Source organism: Orbicella franksi, chromosome 7, assembly GCF_964199315.1.
Source record: "Orbicella franksi chromosome 7, jaOrbFran1.1, whole genome shotgun sequence".
Taxonomy (NCBI): Eukaryota; Metazoa; Cnidaria; class Anthozoa; order Scleractinia; family Merulinidae; genus Orbicella; species Orbicella franksi.
In genome coordinates this window covers 6,735,693-6,756,096 of record NC_138151.1, presented here as the reverse complement: position 1 = coordinate 6,756,096, position 20,404 = coordinate 6,735,693, and the positions used below count along the sequence as shown (strand labels likewise).

The window sequence follows — 20,404 nt, the reverse complement described above, 5'->3', positions numbered from 1 at the left end:
GCTTCTCGAGGGCTCCGGTCTTTGGAAGCTTTTTAGTATGTTTATCCTTGTTACTTTCTAGCGCTTTTATCTTAAATGAAGACCTTAAAGAGTGGTTGGAGAGGTAGATGTCACCAAAGTGTTGATCACGCCGGAAGGCCTCATTCAAAACAGAAAACACAAGGATAACCTAATAAAGACGTGTTTACGCTTTTGCAGCGGTTAAAACAGAATAAATTACGTTTAGAAACACCTTTTGTCCTGATAAGCGTCTTTTTAGCGGGAAAATCCCATCCTACCTTGCTGCGAGGTTGACTGCGAGATACTGGGTACCGTATTTTCTACGATTTGCCACTATTTGCCACGTAATAGCCCTTCTCACGGTTACCTTTGCTCATTTGCATTACAATAAAATCTAGCATGTATGTAAGGCAATTTCGGGCTATTTTGTAGTTTTAGCCCGAAATTGCCTCGCATCCACGTTGGATTACATTGTAATGCAAATGAGAAAATTAACCGTGAAAAGGGTTATTCTATTCGCCACTATTCGAGACTGTTCGCCACTATATCGCACCATTCGAGACTATTCGCACTATTCGCTATTCGCTGTTCGCTATACGCGACTATTCGCTATTCGCTATTCGGGTTTTCCAGACACCCACACCATCCAATAAAAAAAAGGCAATAGGAGGAAATTTTTGTTACTTTAATTTGTGTTTATTCCATAAACAGATAGTTTTACAATACTAAGGAACAGAATCGAACTCTTAAAGTTTAACATTCCTTCTGAAGAGATTCCTCTATCCTTACACAAAGTATTAAAGTCACAAATATATTTCATTAAAATAATATTGATGTCTACAACTTCAAGTCCACTGGACATATCAGAAATGTGTCCCACTGCCTGGACTTGGAGTGAATGCAAAATTAATTCAATTCAATGCCTTTTTGTTCAGGCATTCAGAAATCAAGTGTCTGATAACCTTCATATAATGTGACTCCTCAATATTCTAGCCTGCTTTATGACTTAAGGAATAAGTGGAATGTATCAAACTACTACAAATAAAACTTCGAAGTCCAATTACCTTAAACACAAGCTGTCCGTCTAGCCGGTAGTATTTTCAAGAACCTACCGGCTAGAGGGACAAGATCACAGAAAACTGAAAATATTTAATTTTAGAGTGATTCTAGTGTAGTCTAAAACTAAAGAACGAGGTATCAAACTATTCTACAAATAAAACTGTGTATGGACATGACTCCAATTACCTTATACACAAGCTGTCCCTCTGGTCGGTAGTATTTTCAAGATCCTACCGGCCAGAGGGACAAGATCACAGAAAACTGAAAACATTTAATTTTAGAGTGATTCTAGTGTAGTATAAAATTAAAGAACAATGTATCAAACTATTCTACAAATAAAACTGTGCATGGACTTAAGTCCAATTACCTAGCTTATACACAAGCTGTTCCTCTGGTCGGTAGTCGATTTTCAAGATCCTGGCGGCCAGAGAGACAAGATCACAGAAAACTGAAAATGTTTAACCGTAGAGTGATTCTAGTGTAGTGTAAGACTAAAAAGCAATTTATCAAACTATTCTACAAATAAAACTGTACATGGACTGTTGTGTTCAAAAAATGGAAATTCCGAGGAGGAAGGAGGCTTACGGGGCCTCCGTGGTGGGGGGATGGATATTTTCTGGAACTACACAATGTCCAAAAGTAATATTGCTTTTGTACGACTACACTACATGATTGGCACCACTTTTCCATCCGATCAGGAGTGATACTAAAGCCAATCGCTTCGCATCAGGTACATGTATTGATTTTATGTTTTAATTGGTTCATTAGATAGTCTGTATCTTTTGTGACTGGCTAGAGTGATAACTTTAGTTTTGGTTTTGAGACACTCGAATGAAAACCTCTATGCTCTTATACAATTGGAAAGAAGAAAGGTTTGGCATGCATTTACTTAGCTCGTGATTTTACAAGAACTTTAACATCTCCAATTGTCATGTCTGTCAAGGTACTTCTAATGACAATTTCAGGCGGGATCTTTGTATCTGGAGCGGCCTCCAAACGATATTTCTTCAACATTCGCACCAACACAAGCTTCATTTCCACCTGAGCAAACCGCATACCAATACAGTTGTGTGGTCCGTGACCAAACGGCATGTAAGTGTAGGAATCACGAGACTGTTTAGCTGCAGCTGAAAAACGCTCAGGGTCAAATTTTTCCGGGTCAGGATAAATGGACGGGTCATGATGAATGCTGTATGCTGGTATTACGGCCATTGTACCCTCCTGTATTTTCACTCCTTTGATGATACATTCTTTTGTACAGGAACGAGCCAGAATAAACCCTAAAAAAAAAGCATGTAAAGGAAAATTGTGAATCATGAAAGCTCCCTCAAGTAGTTTCTTGGAACATTTAATGCTCAACATATGGAAGACTACTCAGGAAGAATATTATATGTATTCTGTACATGCATTACATGCCTATGCTCCTTGATTTCTCTTAGAGCGCCAAAAAATCACAAGATGGTATCAACCCTTGATCAACACTCGATCTACATAGATCTTGATCATCAACACTGAATGGAAATCTCGATTGACACTTGGTCGACACTTGATCAGCATCTCAATCAACACCTGATTGACATTTGACTGACAGTCAGTCAATAGTCGGCTGAGCGTCAACTGACTCATACGTATCAATCGATGCTCAATGGCGTGTCTATAAAAATTAGCCGACTCTCTCTCGACTGACTGTCGACAAAGATGTTGATTGAGTGTCGATCGAGTGTCAACGGGGGGTGTCGTCTGAGCGTTAATTGAGCATCGATAGCGCGTCAATTGAGGGCAACGATCAACACTCGACTGTGGATGCCTTTAGAACACATTGTCCAATAATCCTCTCTCCTACCTGGAGGGTACATCCTCAGCGCCTCTGATATCACCATGTCGAGGTATGGTAGCTCATGAACCGTCTCGTATGACAGCATCTGGTTTTCATCTGGCCAAGCATTGTCAATCTCTTGCTGCAGCTTGTCCTGAATCTCAGGACTTGTTGCCAAATGGTGACATACAAAACCTAACGTGGTACTGGAGGTTTCATATCCTGCAGCAAGGAAGACAAAGCTTTGTGCTAAAACTTCTGCGTCAGAGAGCTTCTTAGACTCTGGAACTGAAGGGTCGTCTGAAGCAGCCAGCATAAGGTCCAACATGTCCTATATTTAAGGTAATAAACAGTCAGTGGAACCTTTCACAAGTTGATAAAAAATAAACTAACAATATTTAGAGAGGAAGCCACGTCAGCCTTAACTGGTTTTTATTGGAATTTGCAGTGTTGGTTTTTGAGGAGGGAGGAAAACCAGAGAATCCCGAGAAAAACCCTTGGAGCAAAGCGAGCACCAACAACAAACTCAAGCCACATATGGCACCGAGCCGGGATCGAACCTGGGCGTTCCCACCACTGCGCAATCCCTGCTCCCTAATTCCTGATACGTGTAAGCCTAGTGCAAATCCGAACATGATTGTGTGAATAATACCATGAAAGAGAAAATAGCTGTTTTGGAACTGCTCAGTGCTTTAAGTCTGGTGCACACTTGTGAGACAAGCACAAACATATGGATGTTCACACTAAGGACATACACAGTCGAGCATGAGCGTATTTCATGCTACTTGTAAAATAAGCACAAGCATAAACATAAGAACAAGATATGTTTCTTTTTCTTGTGCTTATGACTGAACGCATTCATTCCACCTCGGTGCGCACCAGCATTTTCGATATTACATGTATGCTTGCGCTTACCAATGTGCTTATCTCACAAGTGTGAAGCAGGCTTTATAGAGACTACTTGGCTTGCTTAAAAACAATCGACCACACCGCCTGATTTTCTTTTCTTTTCTGATTTTCTTGGAAGGATAGTCAACTTGGCTGTACCTCAGTGACCATTCATACTGAATATATGATATCAAGTCAATATTAATTGATCATAATAATTATAATATTTATTACTATTTACCTTTTTAACTGAGTTCCCTGTGTTTTCTCTCTTCGTGCGAACTATTTCCTCGGCAATGTTGAGGAGTGGTTTTAGATTATTCATATACAGTTGTGGCACTTTTTCCATAATTTTCAATCCATAAGGCATCAAACTAAGAACCCCAAATAAAATTAACTGAAAGGTAGTCTCATTGATAGCAAGCTCAGCTGCTTTGAGGACTGGATCATCAGGATTATTTTGTGAGTTCACTTCAATGCCAAATGCCGCAGAAACAATGACATCCATCGCCAGGCGTTGTTGAAATCTGGGAGAATTGTACATAAAACAGAAACTTCTTTTACGGTACAGTTCAATGGGATCATTTTCACAAAGCTAGCAAATAAAACAAAACACTCACAAAAAATGATTCACAATATCATTTGAACATGATGAGGGTCTTTGTCAAAAAACAAAGATAAGAATGATTGAAATATTGCGGTTGTAAACATGGAAGATCTAGAAGAGTGGCTTATTCTGTCTATTACACAAAGAATTTCCTTGTGTGTTCCAAGTTCCAAAAGTCAGGCAGAAAATGGGCCAGTGTAATTTTTACACAGCTGTCTAGCACCTACTACTCCCCCTGGATGGGGCACTACTCCATCATCAGTTACTCCCTAGCATTCTGTCAGGTTGCCTCATAATTCACTGGATTAAATTTGTATACTCCTGAGTGAAGGTATGAGCACAGTCAGAGATGAGAGTCCATGTCTTGTCTAACAGCACCACACAATGACCCTGGTCAGGGCTCATAACCGAACCATTCAATCTGGAGTCCAAGGACACACCACTAACTGTGGTGTACTGGGAACTAGCCTACAACCGGGAACCACATGTGAACTGAAGTTGTTGATTAATACACCAGTGGTGAATCATAAGGCGTTCAGAAGACAGAAAAATCAAGTGGAAGATTATGTGGCGGGTAGCAGTCAAGAAGAAGAAAACGTAACCCTGGCTTTGCGTTCACTGTGATGGACGAAAATGAGGAGGGTGTTTGTAGGGTGTCGACCGCACGTCACGTGCCGACGATAAGTGTGAGTATTGATGGAATTGTTCAGGAAGTTTTGATTGATTCAGGGTCTGTGAGTAATCTGATGGGGGAAGATGATTTTCAGAAATTGAAGAATGCGGGTTTCAAGGGGAACCTTGAACATTGTTCGAGGAAATTGTATGCCTATGGTGGCAAAGAAATTGGCCAGTTCAAAGCGGAAATTTCGGTGGGAAATGCTACAGTAGTTTCCAGTTTTGTTGTAGTTAAGTACGGGCGTTGCATACTGGCGAATGCTACTGCCACTGAGCTTGGTGTTCTCCCCATTGGTCCAAAGGCCAGTCTCATTGGTGGCAGTTGTAATGAAGTCAAGAGTGACTTTGCCGACCAGCTCAAAGCTCAATACCCTCAATTGTTCACGGGAGTTGGCAAACTAAAAGACTTTGGGTTGAAACTGCATGTTGACCCCAAATGTACCACCTGTTACACAAAAGTTGAGGCGAGTTCCTTTTGCGCTTCGAGACAAAGTGAAAGCCAAGATCCATGAACTGTTCCAAGGGGATATCATTGAGAGAGTGGAAGGCCCCACCACATGGGCTAGTTCGGTTGTCCTAGCACCCAAGCCGTCAGGTGATATAAGACTTTGTGTGGACATGCATCGCGCAAATGAGGCCATTATCCAAGAACAGCTGCCAAACCCACTGTCAATGAAGTACTAGAAGAACTAAATGACAGTATTGTCTTTTCGGAGCTAGATCTGCGTCATGGTTTTCACTAGGTAGAGCTGCATACAGATTCCAGGGACATTGCCACCTTTGTAACACATGACGGTTTGTTCCGCTATAAAGAGGCTAAGTTTTGGGGTTAATATGGCACCTGAGAACCGTGACCAAAACATCATCAGTCAGGTTATAGCAGACACTGAGGGAGTTGTAAACATCGCTGATGATTTGATTGTTACAATACAATACAATACAAATTTTATTGTCAACTCCCCATGGGGGCTTTTCAGAGACAATGATAAAGATAATTAAAAAAATACTCAAAGATTATAGATAAACAATTTCACAAATAAACAATTTTCACATAAAGACTGTTGTGAAACATGACCAGAGTTTACACAAGCTATTAGTTAGGCTGAAGGAGAAAAATCTTACCATGAATGGTGAGAAGTGTACTTTTGGAATGGGTAAGTAATTTTCATGGGCATTATTCTCCTTTCGAAGAACAGCATCGGGCCCACCGAGGAAAAGGTCGTCAGCTTCCGATGTGAGAAGTTTTCTGGGTCTTGTGGGATTTAGCTCGAGACTCATTCCTGTCGAAAGGATGAGAAGTTTCTATGGGGCAAGGCACAAGAGAAGGCTTTCAACACGCTGAAAGAAGACATGGCAGGAGCATCCATGCTGGCTTATTTTGACCGGGGAGCACCCACAGAAGTCATAGCAGATGCCAGCCCAGTGTTCAGGAGGTAGACGGGAAATGTTGTGCAGTATCTTATGCTAGTAGAAGTCTTAGTGACACTGAACGTTGGTACAGTTAAACTGAAAAGGAGGCACTTGTGCTTGTTTGGTCCTGCGAAAGATTTAACTTGTACCTGTGGTCTACCCGAGTTTGACCTGGTGACCTGACCATCAAGCTCTGAAAACCATCTATGGCCCAACTCGGAGTCATCCGCTTGAATAGAACGCTGGGTGCTGCGATTGCAACCTTTTAACTACAAAGTTCGCTAGTATGTGACCTCCAGGGAGAACATTGCGGATGTCCTGTCCCCCCTAACTAAAATTTCAACTTCGAAAGGATATGTCCAAGTTGAAGAGTACGTGCGCGAAGTGACCCTACAAGCAGTACCAGTGGCCCCACGGATTGAAGAGATTGAAGAAGTCTCATTTCAAGATGAAGACTAGGAGGTGGTGCGTGAGGCATTGGAAACAGGGCATTTGGAGCAAGGCCCCAAAAGCCTATAAACTGGTATCCCATGAATTAGCTTGTATTGACCAGGTCGTTCTACGTGGAACAAGAACTCCTTGGTTCCCAGAAAACTGAAGAGAAGAGTGTTAGATTTAGCCCATGAGGGGCATCAGGGAATCGTGAAGACCAAGGAACGTCTAAGGTCAAAAGTATGTTGGCCAGGAATCGATAAAGAAGCAGAGAAGAAGTGCAGAGAATGTTTTGGCTTCCAGATGGTATAAGAGCATGTCCCACCTCCGCCCATTGAGCCCACAAGATTGCCTGAGAGAGCCTGGCAAGAGATTGTAGTTGATTTGCTTGGGCCCTTACCTACTGGAGAGCACCTACTTGTGGTGGTCGATTATTTCTCGAGATGGATTGAAGTAGACGTGCTTCGCTCTACTACAAGTGCTGCAGTCATCAAATGCTTAGACAGCTATTTTTCAAGGTATGGTGTGCCAGCTGGTTTAAGAACTGTTCCAATCTGGTGTCTGAGGAGATGGAGAAATATTTGGAGGAAATAGGGATTGTGCATCACTGCAACACACCCTTGTGGCCCAGAGCCAATGGAGGGGTTGAGCGCCAGAACCGCTGACTTCTCAAAGCCATGAGAGTCTCCCAAGCAGAAGGGAAAGATTGGCAGCTGGAGCTCAACAAGTTTCTACTGGCCTACCAATCCACAACCTATGTTAGCCCAGCGGAACTGTTTTTCAACACTGAGGAAACTAACTACCAAGCTACCAGAGTTTAAGGAAGGTGGAGAGAGTCAGGTGGATGTGGCTTTGCAACAAGTGACGGATCGGGAGTCTGAAAAGAAGCAGCAGGCAAAACACTATGCTGAGATGAGATATCACTCCAAAGATAGACCCATCGCTGTGGGAAATGCTGTACTGCTTATGAAGAAGCCATGCCTTGCCTTATTTAAAGTCATGAACGCTGTTTACATTGGTTTTGTTTAGATTGATTATTTATGAGCATGTTCACAGTTGGACCTTCGTTTAAGTTTATGTTCACATAGTTTAGTCTCTTTGTCCAGTTTTGTAGATTTCTAGGACTTAGGCTGTTCAGTTTTCATTTCTGCAGAGAAAAAGAGAGATTGTGGTGTACTGGGAACTAGCCTATGTCCAGGAACCACATGTGAACCGAAGTTGTTGATTAAAACATGGCGGTTGTGTTTTATTAGGCTTGCCTGATCTGGATTCCAAAGCACTTAGCTATATACCCATACATTGCATTTGGAGACTACAAGCAAGTGGTAATTAGAGAGGTGCTTAACACTTACGTTTTGATGTTAACACTTTCTTCCTTGTCAGCTACTTCAGCAAGTTTCTTGATCAAATTATCACTGCATGCATTCATCAATGGCACCATCTGTTTCATTTTCAGAGCGCTGAAAGCTGGTGTCAAGGTGCTACGAATACGTTTCCAATTCTCCTGTTTGACTTCAATCAACATGCTGTTCAGAGGTTCAGGTTGTTTCATAAATTGCTATTAACAAATAATTCAAACTTTAATGGGTAAATGAAACTTGTTCAACTTTAATGAGGTAAAAAGGAATTACAGTTTTGAATTGTTGCTGAAATAACACCAGTGTGAATAAAAATCCTTATACATTGGAACCTCGATTTAACGAACCTCTGTTAAACGAAGTCCTCGATATAACGAACGATATCCTATGTCCCGGCCAAAGTTACAGTGAAACGTATGGAATAGAACCTCGATATAACGAATTCTTCGATATAACGTACATAATCCGGAAGCCCAAACGTAAAATCTACCTCGATATAACGAATTACAGTGTCAACACGTGACAGAAGATAAACGCTGAACAGATCAACAGGCAGCAAATCCTTGTAATCCTTATGGTAAAGAGACAGCAAACTTTCAGTCAACGGCTTATTATATGTCATAGACATTGGCACCATAGTATTTCGACATCAATTAACCTCTGCTCTATCATCTTTGAAATCCGGAAATGTTGGGTAGTGCAACATAACACTCGATATAACGAACATTTTGGTCGTTTCCCCGCAAATTCGTTATATCGAGGTTTTCGATATAACGAGCCCTCGATTTAGCGAACAAATTTGGCCGATCCCCAGCGCCTTCGTTAAATTGAGGTTCCACTGTAATCCATCAAATATTTCCACTCGTGTCCGACTGGGCTAAACGGATCATGTGACTGAATATGCCCCAGTTAAAACTGGAGGATGTGAGTGATATTCTCCAATTTTCAAACTGGCGTGTGCTGTAAAAAATACTTTAAGGATAATAAACATATCAGCCTCTATCTGGCGCAAAAATATGCTCTTGGAAAACTGCTCCCTTCTCAGAAGAGATCATGTCCACGGACAAATATAAGAACACGTTTTCTCACCAAATGGAGACTATTTTTAATAATAGTCTAATATCAAACAACACCGATTATCTGTTTTCCAATTTGATGCAAATATCCCATAATTAGGGAGGACTTCCATAGAAAAAGGAGTGCCTAAAGGGTACCAGAATTTTGCCTTGTGGCTGTGGTTCAAATTCATTTTCATCGCTTAGACTGCCTAGGTCAGGGGGCACAGGATTTCAGTGATTCTTCACCACTCGCTCCGGTGAACCACAGGTAGGCCTCCTCCCAACATTTCCATGTTTCCAGAAAATATCCATACCCCCACGGAGGATCACGGAAATTCCGAGGGGTAGGGGGCTCTGAAAGCGGTAAATCTCCGAAGGGGAGGGGGCTACTCAAAGAGTTTTTCTTTCCAGTGGGTGTGAACTGCGATTGAATGATACTCTCGTACTTTCCCAAACGATTCAGGTAACCAAACCGACAGAAATAAACGTTAGATTCTTTGTCATGTATTTTCCATTTTTCTTCCGACGTTGTACGTATTGTACGACAGATGGCAATCCTGAGCATCGTGTTTGTTGGACGTCAAGTTGAACAAAATGCCGACGGAGAGGTGCAGCAATTAATGAACAATGAAGTTGATGATATTTTATTCTTTGAAGATTGTGCTGTATTTAGCTTAAACGCAGCTCAGATGCTTTTTCCAGCGTTAATCATGCTGTCAATTAAATGAGGTTCGTACTTTGTTTATTTCGTTTGATACTCGTACAAAATTATTCCCCGTTTCGGTCTTGCCGTAACTAGGTTATCACATATTTTCATTGTTATCCGTGTAGTTAATAGTTTGCTAAGTGAGCAAAGTCGATTCAAAGCCATTTGTCTTGAACTATAGGTAACTGTGGACAGCGAGGGGCATTGGAGCGGTAGCCGAGATTTCATGTCATTTATACACTGTTTATAGAACGACTGAACAATGCGTGTTTCACATGTGAAATGTATGACAAATTAAAAAACTAAGGCATAAAATGAATTTACTATCATTTACAAACTACAGAGACAAAGCGTATGACTTAATTGATGTATTCCTTTGGTAAAAGAAAAAAATAAAACGACATTTGAGAAACAGCTGTTTTGAAAAAAATGTTGCGTGACGACTTTACTCCGTGTGTAAAGTAATTCGATTTGTTGTTTTGACCATGCATAAATTAAAACTTTGACTGGGCTATTGTACGTTCCGAGATTCTTGTACGAAAAATGAAGAAAAAGTCAGCTGCTATGCCATTTGAAGTGAAGCACTTCTAAGTCAGTTGTTTATTAGTTCAAACGCCGGTTCAAACATTTTAACATGACATGAATTAATGTGTTAGGTCTCGATATTTATGAATACGGAATTTCCGAGAGGTGGGGGGGGGGGGGAAGTAGAAAAATCATGGAAATTCTAGGGGGCGGGGGAAGTACCGTGAAGACCCCTAGAACGGAAAATCCTGGGGAGTGGGGGGGGGGGGTCAAATTGGAAAAAAACTCTCCGTGGGGGGGAGGGGTATGGATATATTTCTGGAACCACACATTCTATTTCAAGTTGAAAAGGTTTGATGAGCTCCCCAGTCAATTGCTGGTTTTCAGTGTCACGCCATTCAAAATAAGTCAAAATAAAAATCAAAACCGTTCAACAGATAAAGTCCAGAATCTGAGAAAAGAAAGAAAGTGAATATGCAGACTCTCGCCAAGATTCAGGTCACAGCAATTTTTCTTATGCAAGATATGCGGAGAAACTTTTTACCCGAATTTGTAGAGATTTGTATGGAGAAGCCATGCTGGTGCCCATTCGGATGGGCACCAACATGGTGGCCAGAAACCAACAGAAACATCTGTCATTGAGTTTTGCTACAAAAGCGTGAATTTATCTATCGAGGAATTCAAAAACATTAAAATAGTACTTTATTCTAATATAAGAACTGTTCGGATAGCCAAATTACCCGAATTAAGTCACATTTTTAACCAACATGACAGCTCTCTCGGCCGTCATGTAAATCCCGGGGGAGGTACTTTGGGAATTTCTGCGTGGGGATTTGCCGCTGGGACCCTGGAACTCTTAGCCTATACCAGAGCTAGTTCAGCTGAATTTTGCTAACCTATAATAGATTAAACTCCCCAAATCCCCCCATCTATCGACACTGTTGAGGCTGATTTGCGTAAATTTAAACTTGCCGATTTAATTTTTTTATATTTTTGAGTGGCAATTCCTGGTTTCCTTACTCTAGATAAAATCTTCAACCAACCAGTCAGTTTTGTGAAAAATGATACCCTATATCTAGACCCAAACGCTCTGATTTATATACCCTATCCTAGAGTAAACTGCTCGTAAACCATACCCTTCACAGCGGCACATACCTATATAGCCCATATATGGCGGTGCCCCCCCCCCCCGGGATGTAAATGCCGCGTCGCGCAAAAGCTCAGAAATTCAAGCGTAGTCTGTCACAAAACCAAGAACCCATTCATAGCAAAAATTTGTATGAATATTACTTTTCAGCTGCTCTTATACATCATGGAAGAAAAATGTCAGGAGGATCAATAGTTTTGTAGTTTGAATTTTAGTGACGTCATGTGAAAACCGGCAATTTTTTCATGAGGTATCACTGGGCACATGAATAATGTTAAATAATTTAACAAGACTGTCAAATGCTTCTCTGCAGTGAAAATTGCTATGGACAAATTTCATCCGTTTTTTATGTTACGTAAATTTTAGCCAGCTCAGTAGAGAACAATCCTATTATGGTTCAAATCCCTCAATAGTTCCTTCCCTTGAATTTCTGTTTTAACTGAAAGGTCACTTTTAAAAAGAAGCCAATATTAATGTGAGCTGTGCAGAATGGAAGTGTCACCCACGGTGTGCTATGAACAAATTGCACACTGCCCGCGTGCAAATATATTCAAACCTATGAGTATGGTACAGAATGACAGTGTCTATTTTTGGTGGTTAGATCAGACCGTCACGTGTCTATTTTTTGGTGGTGAAATCATTTGATATGATTACTTCTGATTATGGTTCGATCAGGCCACATATCAGGCCATGCAAACAAAACCTGAAGATCAGCTGACAAAGCGACATGGATATGGGCTAATGCCCTCCTGGTACCAAATAGAACTAATGCTGGGTCCTTGGAAGGCACTAGGTGATGTAATCATTAATTTTTAAATGTCAGCTGCCTTACAGTAGAACACACCATACAATGTTCAGGACCCCAAAATCTATCAAGACGGGCATATTAATAACAACTTAATACGGGAAGTATCGACAGGAGACGCTTGCATGGTAACTGTACTGAATTATAACGGGAGTCTTCAAATAAAGTGCAAGGCTAGACGTAAGTACTAATTCATCTTACTTACAGGACGATCGTAGAAAGAAGCTGATTCTTTAACCAGTATATCCTTTATCATCTCTGGATCACCGATGACTATACAGGGTATACCGCCAAAGAATAACATGGAATAAATCTGGCCGTATTTTTTGTAATATTCATCCATCTGCAGATGAATTTGGCCCTTGTGCTTCATGATATCCACTAGATGTCCGATCAGTGGAAGAGGTGTAGGCCCCTTGTGATAAACAACTCTCAGCATCCGGTACGGAGCTATCCCGTGAAAATACACAGCAAGCAAAATGACCGAGGCAATCAAAATCGTCTGCCAGTGCTCAAGGAGCGACTCTACAGAGTCAAGAAGCGCCATCCTGTGTCGCTAAACAACTTCGCTTTTTTGAGCCTGCAAAGCCGATCTGCAAAGCTATATTGGCCAAAACTGCAAAGGTCTGCAAAATTACGAGATGTCAAGTCAGCTTTTTTGGAGTTATTGCGCGGCCCGGTTACATTTTTTTGCATATAGAGTTTTCCTTGTTTACATAGCCTCATCATCCAAACACACAAGCAGTCTCTCTTTCGTTTAGTCCGTCGTGCGTGACGCGAAAGAAAACTGCGGGAAAAAATTACCCACGCGAAATCCTCGCCCCCAGGATTTCGCGCGGCCATGTTTTTCTCGCGGTTTTTTTTCGCGTCACGCACGACGGACCAAGCGTCGTAGTCTACCAAACACGTGGGGGGCTTGGAGAGGTTTAGAGAATTCGTGACAGTTATGCAAACCCGAGACGCAGTCGAGGGTCTGCCTAACTTTCGAGAGTACCCCCAACCCCTCATGTGTTTAGACGTAAACACGAAAAAAGAACTCAATCAACAATCAAAGAAAAAGGTTTTCAGAGGTTTTACCCATAATGGCCCTAAATTTTTTTTGGACCAGCCCCTCCCCGTCAGAATCGGAGGTTACACGGAATGGACCGTTTTCGGTATATTAAAATTCAGCTTGGCAGTGAGGCTTAGAAGACTCAAACAAAGGAAATTGAATGACCATGTTTATTCATTTCTTTTGTTTGAGTCCTCTAGGACTCACTATCAAGCTGAATTTTAATATATTGAAAGTGGCCTCTTGGGGCAATCACATCAAACAGGTGACCCATCAAACAATTGTGTTAAGTATTTACAGATGCCGGCTTTGCTGAGGTTAAGTCCGAGAAATCAAGAGCGTTTTGGAATTGTCGCGTTCCTTAAGCCATGGGGAAAACTTTAGAAGAGTGCTACGAGATCCTTGGCCTAAAATATGCCGCGAAAGAAGGTGTAGTTATCAAAGAACTGCGAGGATTTATCTGCCGGTTAAGCTTTTTCCTCCCATGCATGTAGGAATTCACACTCTCGTGTCGTTCGTAAGCTAGCCTGCGTAGCAATCTTTTCCGTTTCCTTTCAGGCAAGCGGGAGTCGCGCGAGGGCACGGGGACTTCCCCTTGGCTCTCGCTTTCTTCCGCTAAGAGGAAACGGAGAAGACTGCTACGCAGGCTAATTGCCGAATTAAGAGCATGTAAAATGCGACATTTAAATCAATTAAATGCGACTTCCTTTGAGGAAGATAATTTATTTGTAATTTTGTAGAATGCAATTGGTCTTAATTCTATGGGAGACATTTTTGCTGCAAGGTCTGGTCACCAAGAGGTATCAATAGGAAGTATTGCTAAGATATTGGTCAGAGGTATTGCCTCAACTAAAACAGATCAGTGGAGCTTGCCAAGTCAATCTCTTCCACCATTAGTATCAAGTAACTTCTTGAATTTTCATTAATTTTTTTTGCACCCTTCCTGCAGCAGCCAGTGGATTTGCTTGGATGTAACACTCTTTAGTATTTCTCATTTCATTCACTTTCCTGTTTCAAAGGCCTCTTAACAACAAATATCTTTTGATTTGATACTGTTGCCATCAAAGTGAAGTCTCTATAATACACTGCAATGAAAAATAAATAGAAAAGGGAATGTTAGAAGTAATAAATAATATATCAAACACGAGAGTGGAAAATATGACATGCAGCAGAGTATTTTTGACAAACTTCGAGGTGTCTGGATAGCCAATGAAACACTGTCTCGAGTGTTTGATATATCTTCTTAATCGAAACAAAAACTAAGGGGTAAACGGAGAAGTGAAATCGTCAAAATTTACACTAATTAAGACTGGGCATCCAAACCTCCTTCATGGTAGTGGTTTTCTTTGTTTTAACTTGATGAATTATTAATGAGTTTAAAAAAATTATAATCCTGACACGGTGTCTACACTGTGCAGACTGGGCTTAAAATATTATTTCCAGTCTGTTTGTTTACGTTTTTTGTTTTGTTTCATGTAAGACATCACACATAAACATTTTGCGACTACGTAATGAAATAAATTCAAAGTTTCAAAACAACCATCATTATGGATGCAAAGCAGTCAAAGCTCTTTGTTCCATTCTTTCTCATATCACTTGATGAGACAACTTTGCAGCTGTAAAAATCAATGAAGCTATTGGAAAAAGAATTTGAAAGGCCGCAAAGATACTTCTTGGTACATGGTTCGTAATGAATAACATCGATTCTCAAACACTGATTCTCAAACATTGATTCACATTCAGTCGAGTGAGATTTACAATGATTATAAACATTAGGGTGAGACTGTGCAGTACAGTGCAGTATGGACTGGAAATTTCATTTGAGCTATCATGCAAAAAACATTGCATGACAACGTGACAATCCCAGTGACAGCTGTTATGGAAATTACTCATAAAGCAATGAAAAACTAATTAAATACATGTACCAACAATTTAATAGTTTAATAAAGTCATTGACTCTTGCACAGATTAGCTTATTCAGTAGTGGATCCAGACTTTGAGCTAAGGGGGTGGGGGAGGGGGGGTTGTTTTACTTGCCCTGCCGGCTTTTCTTCCTTCAGTCATTTCTTCTTTTTTCATTTCTTTTGACATTTCTTCTTTTTTCATTTCTTTTGTCACATCTTTTCTGTTTTGCCCCACTGGGCCCCTCCCCTAGATCTGCCACTGTTATTTGTGTTTGCTCAGCATTGTATTTAGTTAAAAAACATTGACATAGAACATGATGTAACCAGCAAGAACAGCTGGGAACTTTTCTCACTTGCCATTGACAGCAAGATGTTCTAAATGGTTATTTGCACTATTTAAGAGTGCTGTATGTTACATTATCAAAAACTGGATCATTGGATAATGCAGTTTGAGAGTTTTCATTGGCTTAGCCATCATGGGTTATGAGCCATTATACCATGCTTTACTAATAGTATATAAAGCATACATGTGAATTTTTGGGGTATCTTTACGTTTATTTCAGTCTAGTTTTCTATAATTTTGCGGCATTTTTAATAAAACAGTTATTCCACTTGCACTTGTGGGATATGACATGATTATAGCCAACTAGGCACTACACTCCTCATTGGCTATCTACCATCTCATATGCAATGCACGCTCGTTGAATAATAATTGTTAACTACATATTGGATGAAATAACGTTGCTTTTGGACTATAAATCACAGGGTGTGTTTGATTCCACCTCAGTAATAATATTGTGAATTCATCCAAGCTAATTCTTGTGAGTTTTCTACTTGTTACACGTACATCATGGAAACAACTCTTATTTGCTTGTACAAGGGAAGGAAAAGAATCACCTCTTAGCTCTTTTGTCCTCTTTCTAAAATGAATGTGTTATACCTGTCCAGAAAATAATGCTTTTATTTTTTGTTTGAAACCCTCATCCCCCTGGATTTCAGTTTCGATTCATACTTTCCTTCAAAAGCTTGCGCTTTTGATACCCCTCTTCCATTCGAAACTTCCAATAACCCTCCTTGGGGTGGGTATGGGTATTTTCTTGAACAATAAAATCAAGTGGAAAGGTTACTTGGATCATGTGTAGGAAAGGCTTCTGCAGTCGAGAGTTGATCAATACTCTTAAGTGACCCTCAATCCACTCTTGATCGATACAAGATCAACACTCCATCAACACCTTGGTTGCATGAAATTGACACTCGATCAACACTCCATCAACATCTCGGTCGACAGTCAGTCAACAGTCAACTAATTTTCAATCCGTGCATATGAGTTGGTTGACACTCGGCCGATTACGGACTGAATTTCAATCAAGTGTTGATAGAGTGTTGACTGAGTATCGATTGGGATGTCAAGCAAGCACCGATTGAGATGTCGATTCAATGAGGGTATTAATACAGCGTATCGATCTGTTTAAGGGTCACAAGTGATGTCACTATTATACAATGCAGACTACTGAGTACCTTGAGTATTCTGCTCCCTAGATTAAAAAACAGAATGCTCAGAATACATGAATACATTCCAGGTAAGCCTACCTGACATTCTCTTGAAGGTCTGTGTTCTGTCTCCAGATATTGGTATTTTGGCTGCTGTTTGAAGCATCTTGGTTATGGCAGAAGCAATATTCTCTTCATTTTCTAGATCACCAGATGACTACAGAAATCAAACTATAGAAGTCAAGCTAAGGTTGTAATCACACTGTAATCACACGATCCTGTCTCTGGATCAAAGCATCATTTTAATTACTGACACCTGATGTCGTAAATGCTGCATTTATTTCTTTTTCCCCACCCAGATGTATGAATGAGTACTGTTGAATTGTTCATAGCACATAATGGTAATAAAGCATTGGGGTATCTTGCCACACTCTATGTCGCAGAAACTGCAATTACGTGCTAGCCTGTAGAACCCACTAGACTTTACAAATGAAACCCAAGCTAGTAACATTTAGCATGATTTCCGAACAAGACATAGACAATATGCACCAGTGACACTTACTGCAAGCACTGCACCATCTGAATTTAACACAAGGTGTCCCTGGACATCTGGTATTTTGTCTAACCCATGAGGTAAAGGATTTGCCTGACAAAAGAGAAAGAGAGAACACTGAACTTTAACACTATCAGAATAGACATTTTCCTTGTTTAAAAAAAAAAGAAATACGAAAACATCAATCAGATAAACACCTCCAACAGGACTCAAACCTGTGGCTCTTTAGTTGAGGTTAATTTCTCTGAATATGAACAGACTGCGCGAGAGACTCGAACTCATCACTTGGGCAGTTCGATTCGCAGAAGACTGAGGGTTCGAGTCCGTTAATTGCAAGTTTAACTTTTAATACGTTTTGTAGAAGCTGTCACGACTTTCATAGAGGAACGTATATAACCTGCAACCTTCGAATAATTTTGACTTGCCAACATCAAAGTGTTCCATTGAGGTTTTTAGAGTTTCTCCACGTTTTCTTCCAGTAAACGTAAGAGATACTACTTTCTGTAAATGAACTACTGAATGTACACGCAACTAACAAGAAAATGAATCAAATAAGAGCTTTAAACTGCTACCTTGTACTTACCATTTTGTCGGAAATCTCGAAAAATCACGAGATCCACAGATAAGACTTAGCAACCATGCCTTTTGTGGGCTATTGTTTAGTACCCAGGTTTAAAATAATAACTTTTCCGCCCCAAAGACATGCTCGCCTCCGTGGCCTAATGGATAAGGCGTCGGCCTCCTAGTCGGAGTGCCAGGTGAGCACTTACTTAGTCAGCCGAAGATTGCGGGTTCGAGTCCCGTCGGAGGTGCTTTTTTTTCTCTCTCTCTCTTTTTCTTTTTTTGGTTACATTGAATGAACTTAAAAAAAAAAAAGTGTTTTATCTGTTTCTGTCATACTTATTAGGATAAACCAACTGAAAGAGTGATTTTGCAAGTCCCGCGGTTCCTTCCACGCCACAACCACACAAAGGAGGAGATTGTCACGATCAGCGATCAGGTCAAAAGCCTAAAAGGCAGTAAAAATGGAATGTTGCGAAGATTCCAAGTTCGAGTCCATCAAAGATTTCAAATTTCCTTAGGACTCGCAAGTCACAATAGACCTTATCACGGTTTTCGACGCCATCTTGACGAGTAGGCAAAGCGGCCAGAAAATGATTCCCGTGTTTGTATGGCAATCCGATGGCAAATAACTTTTTCCAAAATTGAATTTTACACAATTTGTGAATCAAAATATTAAGATACTAGCTAGAAGATTGTATTCACCAAGTGTGAAGGATGTGGCTTGGCTAGAAGACGCTCAGTTATTATTTTCTAATTTTCCAAACATTTGTCTTTAATTTTTTTTTCCCGCGAACCGAGTCTAGACGTCAATCTACCCAGCCAAATTTACAAACAAATGTATGAAAAATTAGAAAAATTAACTGAGCGTCTTCTAGCTAAATCCTTCAAACTTGGTGAATACAATCTTCTACCTAGTATTTTAACGTTTTGATTCACAAATTGTGTAATGAAAACCGTGATGAGATCTATCGTTGTCGCTCAATGGAGTTCAGGCTTCTCCGCGGAGGTGAGACTGTTCGGTGTCACACACAAAGTTTATCTTGGGCAAATAGTTGAATTTTGATTTTAGTATTACGTGTTTCGCGGCTATAATATCAGCCAATTAAGCGAGTCTGCCTGTTAGCAAAGGATTTTCATCTTCGCAGTTATTTTTCAGTGATGCAGCAAAATAATTAAGGAAGCTGGTGCATATGGTTATTTCGTTTGCCACTATCAGTATCAGTTTTGCTGTTAAAAAAAAAGTTATTGCCCACCAAAAAAATTCATGCACAACCTAAAGGCAAGAAAAAAATTCAGGCCTCAGAAAATTTTTCTTCAGTTTTGTCTTGGGTGACCCCCTGGGGATTCCAGAATAGTGCGTTGTCTGGTGATTTTGTTCAGCACTATGAGCGTGTACCCCTACCATATCTTGTCTAATATATATCTTGCCTAGTTCATGAGGTGTACAGCTTTCTCCCAGGCTTTCATGGTTAGTTGATTTCGGTGACGTATCCGAGACGAACGGCCGGACACTTTTCGCCTCGGACCACGTGACCCGAGGGCAATCCTCTTTCACCACTTGTAAAAAAAAAAAAAATAGGCACACAAGGCGTGCATAATCTACTCCATCATTGACTGACTGATCGATTGATGGATGTGTTTTCATATTTGTTCTTAGATGGTGGATAATGGCGTTCTTTGATGCCTGATAGGAATTGGCGTTTTCAAATATTGAGAAGCTGGGCAGTGTCATAGTGGCAAATTTTCGTTTGATAGAGAATAAAAAATAAAATAATTTTCGTTTGATGCTGGTAGTCGACGATTCTAGTCGACACAATCAACCTCTCTGGGTGCACTGAGTCAGTCTCGTGACTTCAGGTTTTCGATTACTTCTGAAGGACTGCGTCTCAAAATTACTTTACGAAGGGCTGTGGCGTAGTCAGAAGAGATTAATATGTGTCTTTTTAATCCACTGTCAAATATATTAAAACCGCGTATTGTTTTTATGTTTTGTTTTGTTTTGGTGGAAACGTAAGCTCTCATAAATTTGGAAAGGTTGTTTGTTCATCCCTACTCCATCCTCCCAGTCTCTATGCGAAAAGCCCTGGGAACAAGGTTGAAAACTATTTTAAAAAACAGTGAACTGTTTCGCAGCATTAAGCAATAGAGGACTTTTTCCTTGTTTACATAGCCTCATCTAAACACTTGGGGGGTTCGGAAAATTCGAGACAGTTATGCAAACCCTCGACTGTATCTCTGGTTTGCATAACTTTCGAGAGTTCTCACAGCTCCCAAGTGTTTAGATGTGGCAATGTAAACACGTACAAAGCACTCTGTTGCTTTTATAAAATATTTCTCAAAAATACGCGCGAATCT

The 20,404-nt window shown here is 40.5% G+C and overlaps 3 protein-coding genes and 1 non-coding gene across 4 annotated transcripts in view; 1 reads left to right on the top strand and 3 right to left on the bottom strand.

The window, feature by feature from the left end:
- Positions 1–1,016: 1,016 nt before the first annotated feature.
- LOC145491756 (cytochrome P450 3A41-like) lies at positions 1,017–13,521 on the bottom strand. Its single transcript, XM_081471003.1, has 5 exons — positions 12,692–13,521; positions 8,240–8,445; positions 4,005–4,290; positions 2,903–3,206; positions 1,017–2,339 (listed from the first exon to the last, which is right to left on the bottom strand). The coding sequence occupies exons 1-5, from the start codon at positions 13,031–13,033 to the stop codon at positions 1,945–1,947; spliced, it is 1,533 nt and encodes a 510-aa protein (XP_081327129.1). The 5' UTR covers positions 13,034–13,521; the 3' UTR covers positions 1,017–1,944.
- Positions 13,522–14,018: 497 nt separating this feature from the next.
- Positions 14,019–18,071, bottom strand: LOC145492805 (ragulator complex protein LAMTOR4 homolog). The gene is made up of 4 exons (XM_081472186.1): positions 18,058–18,071; positions 17,495–17,708; positions 17,032–17,149; positions 14,019–14,622 (listed from the first exon to the last, which is right to left on the bottom strand). The coding sequence occupies exons 1-4, from the start codon at positions 18,069–18,071 to the stop codon at positions 14,534–14,536; spliced, it is 435 nt and encodes a 144-aa protein (XP_081328312.1). The 3' UTR covers positions 14,019–14,533.
- The window catches only part of LOC145493807 (diacylglycerol kinase delta-like), a 31,106-nt gene continuing 28,772 nt past the window's right edge, over positions 18,071–20,404 (bottom strand). Inside the window, exon 35 of the mRNA XM_081473282.1 lies at positions 18,071–20,383. The gene's annotated coding sequence lies outside the window, so the exon portion shown is untranslated. The remainder of the gene's footprint in view (positions 20,384–20,404) is intronic.
- On the top strand, positions 18,194–18,297 carry Trnar-ccu (transfer RNA arginine (anticodon CCU)). The gene is made up of 2 exons: positions 18,194–18,230; positions 18,262–18,297. It is a non-coding gene; the product is annotated as a tRNA-Arg (tRNA).

Coding starts and splice junctions, on each gene's coding strand:
- LOC145492805 (XM_081472186.1), bottom strand. Junction 17,150..17,494: donor CAGATGGTGCAGTGCTTGCA/GTAAGTGTCACT, acceptor TGATTTCTGTAG/TCATCTGGTGATCTAGAAAA. Junction 14,623..17,031: donor GACCTTCAAGAGAATGTCAG/GTAGGCTTACCT, acceptor TTTTCATTGCAG/TGTATTATAGAGACTTCACT.
- LOC145491756 (XM_081471003.1), bottom strand. CDS start 13,033: ATGGCGCTTCTTGACTCTGTAGAGTCGCTCCTTGAGCACTGGCAGACG. Junction 8,446..12,691: donor CTTCTTTCTACGATCGTCCT/GTAAGTAAGATG, acceptor ATTTGTTAATAG/CAATTTATGAAACAACCTGA. Junction 3,207..4,004: donor CAGGGAACTCAGTTAAAAAG/GTAAATAGTAAT, acceptor CCTTAAATATAG/GACATGTTGGACCTTATGCT.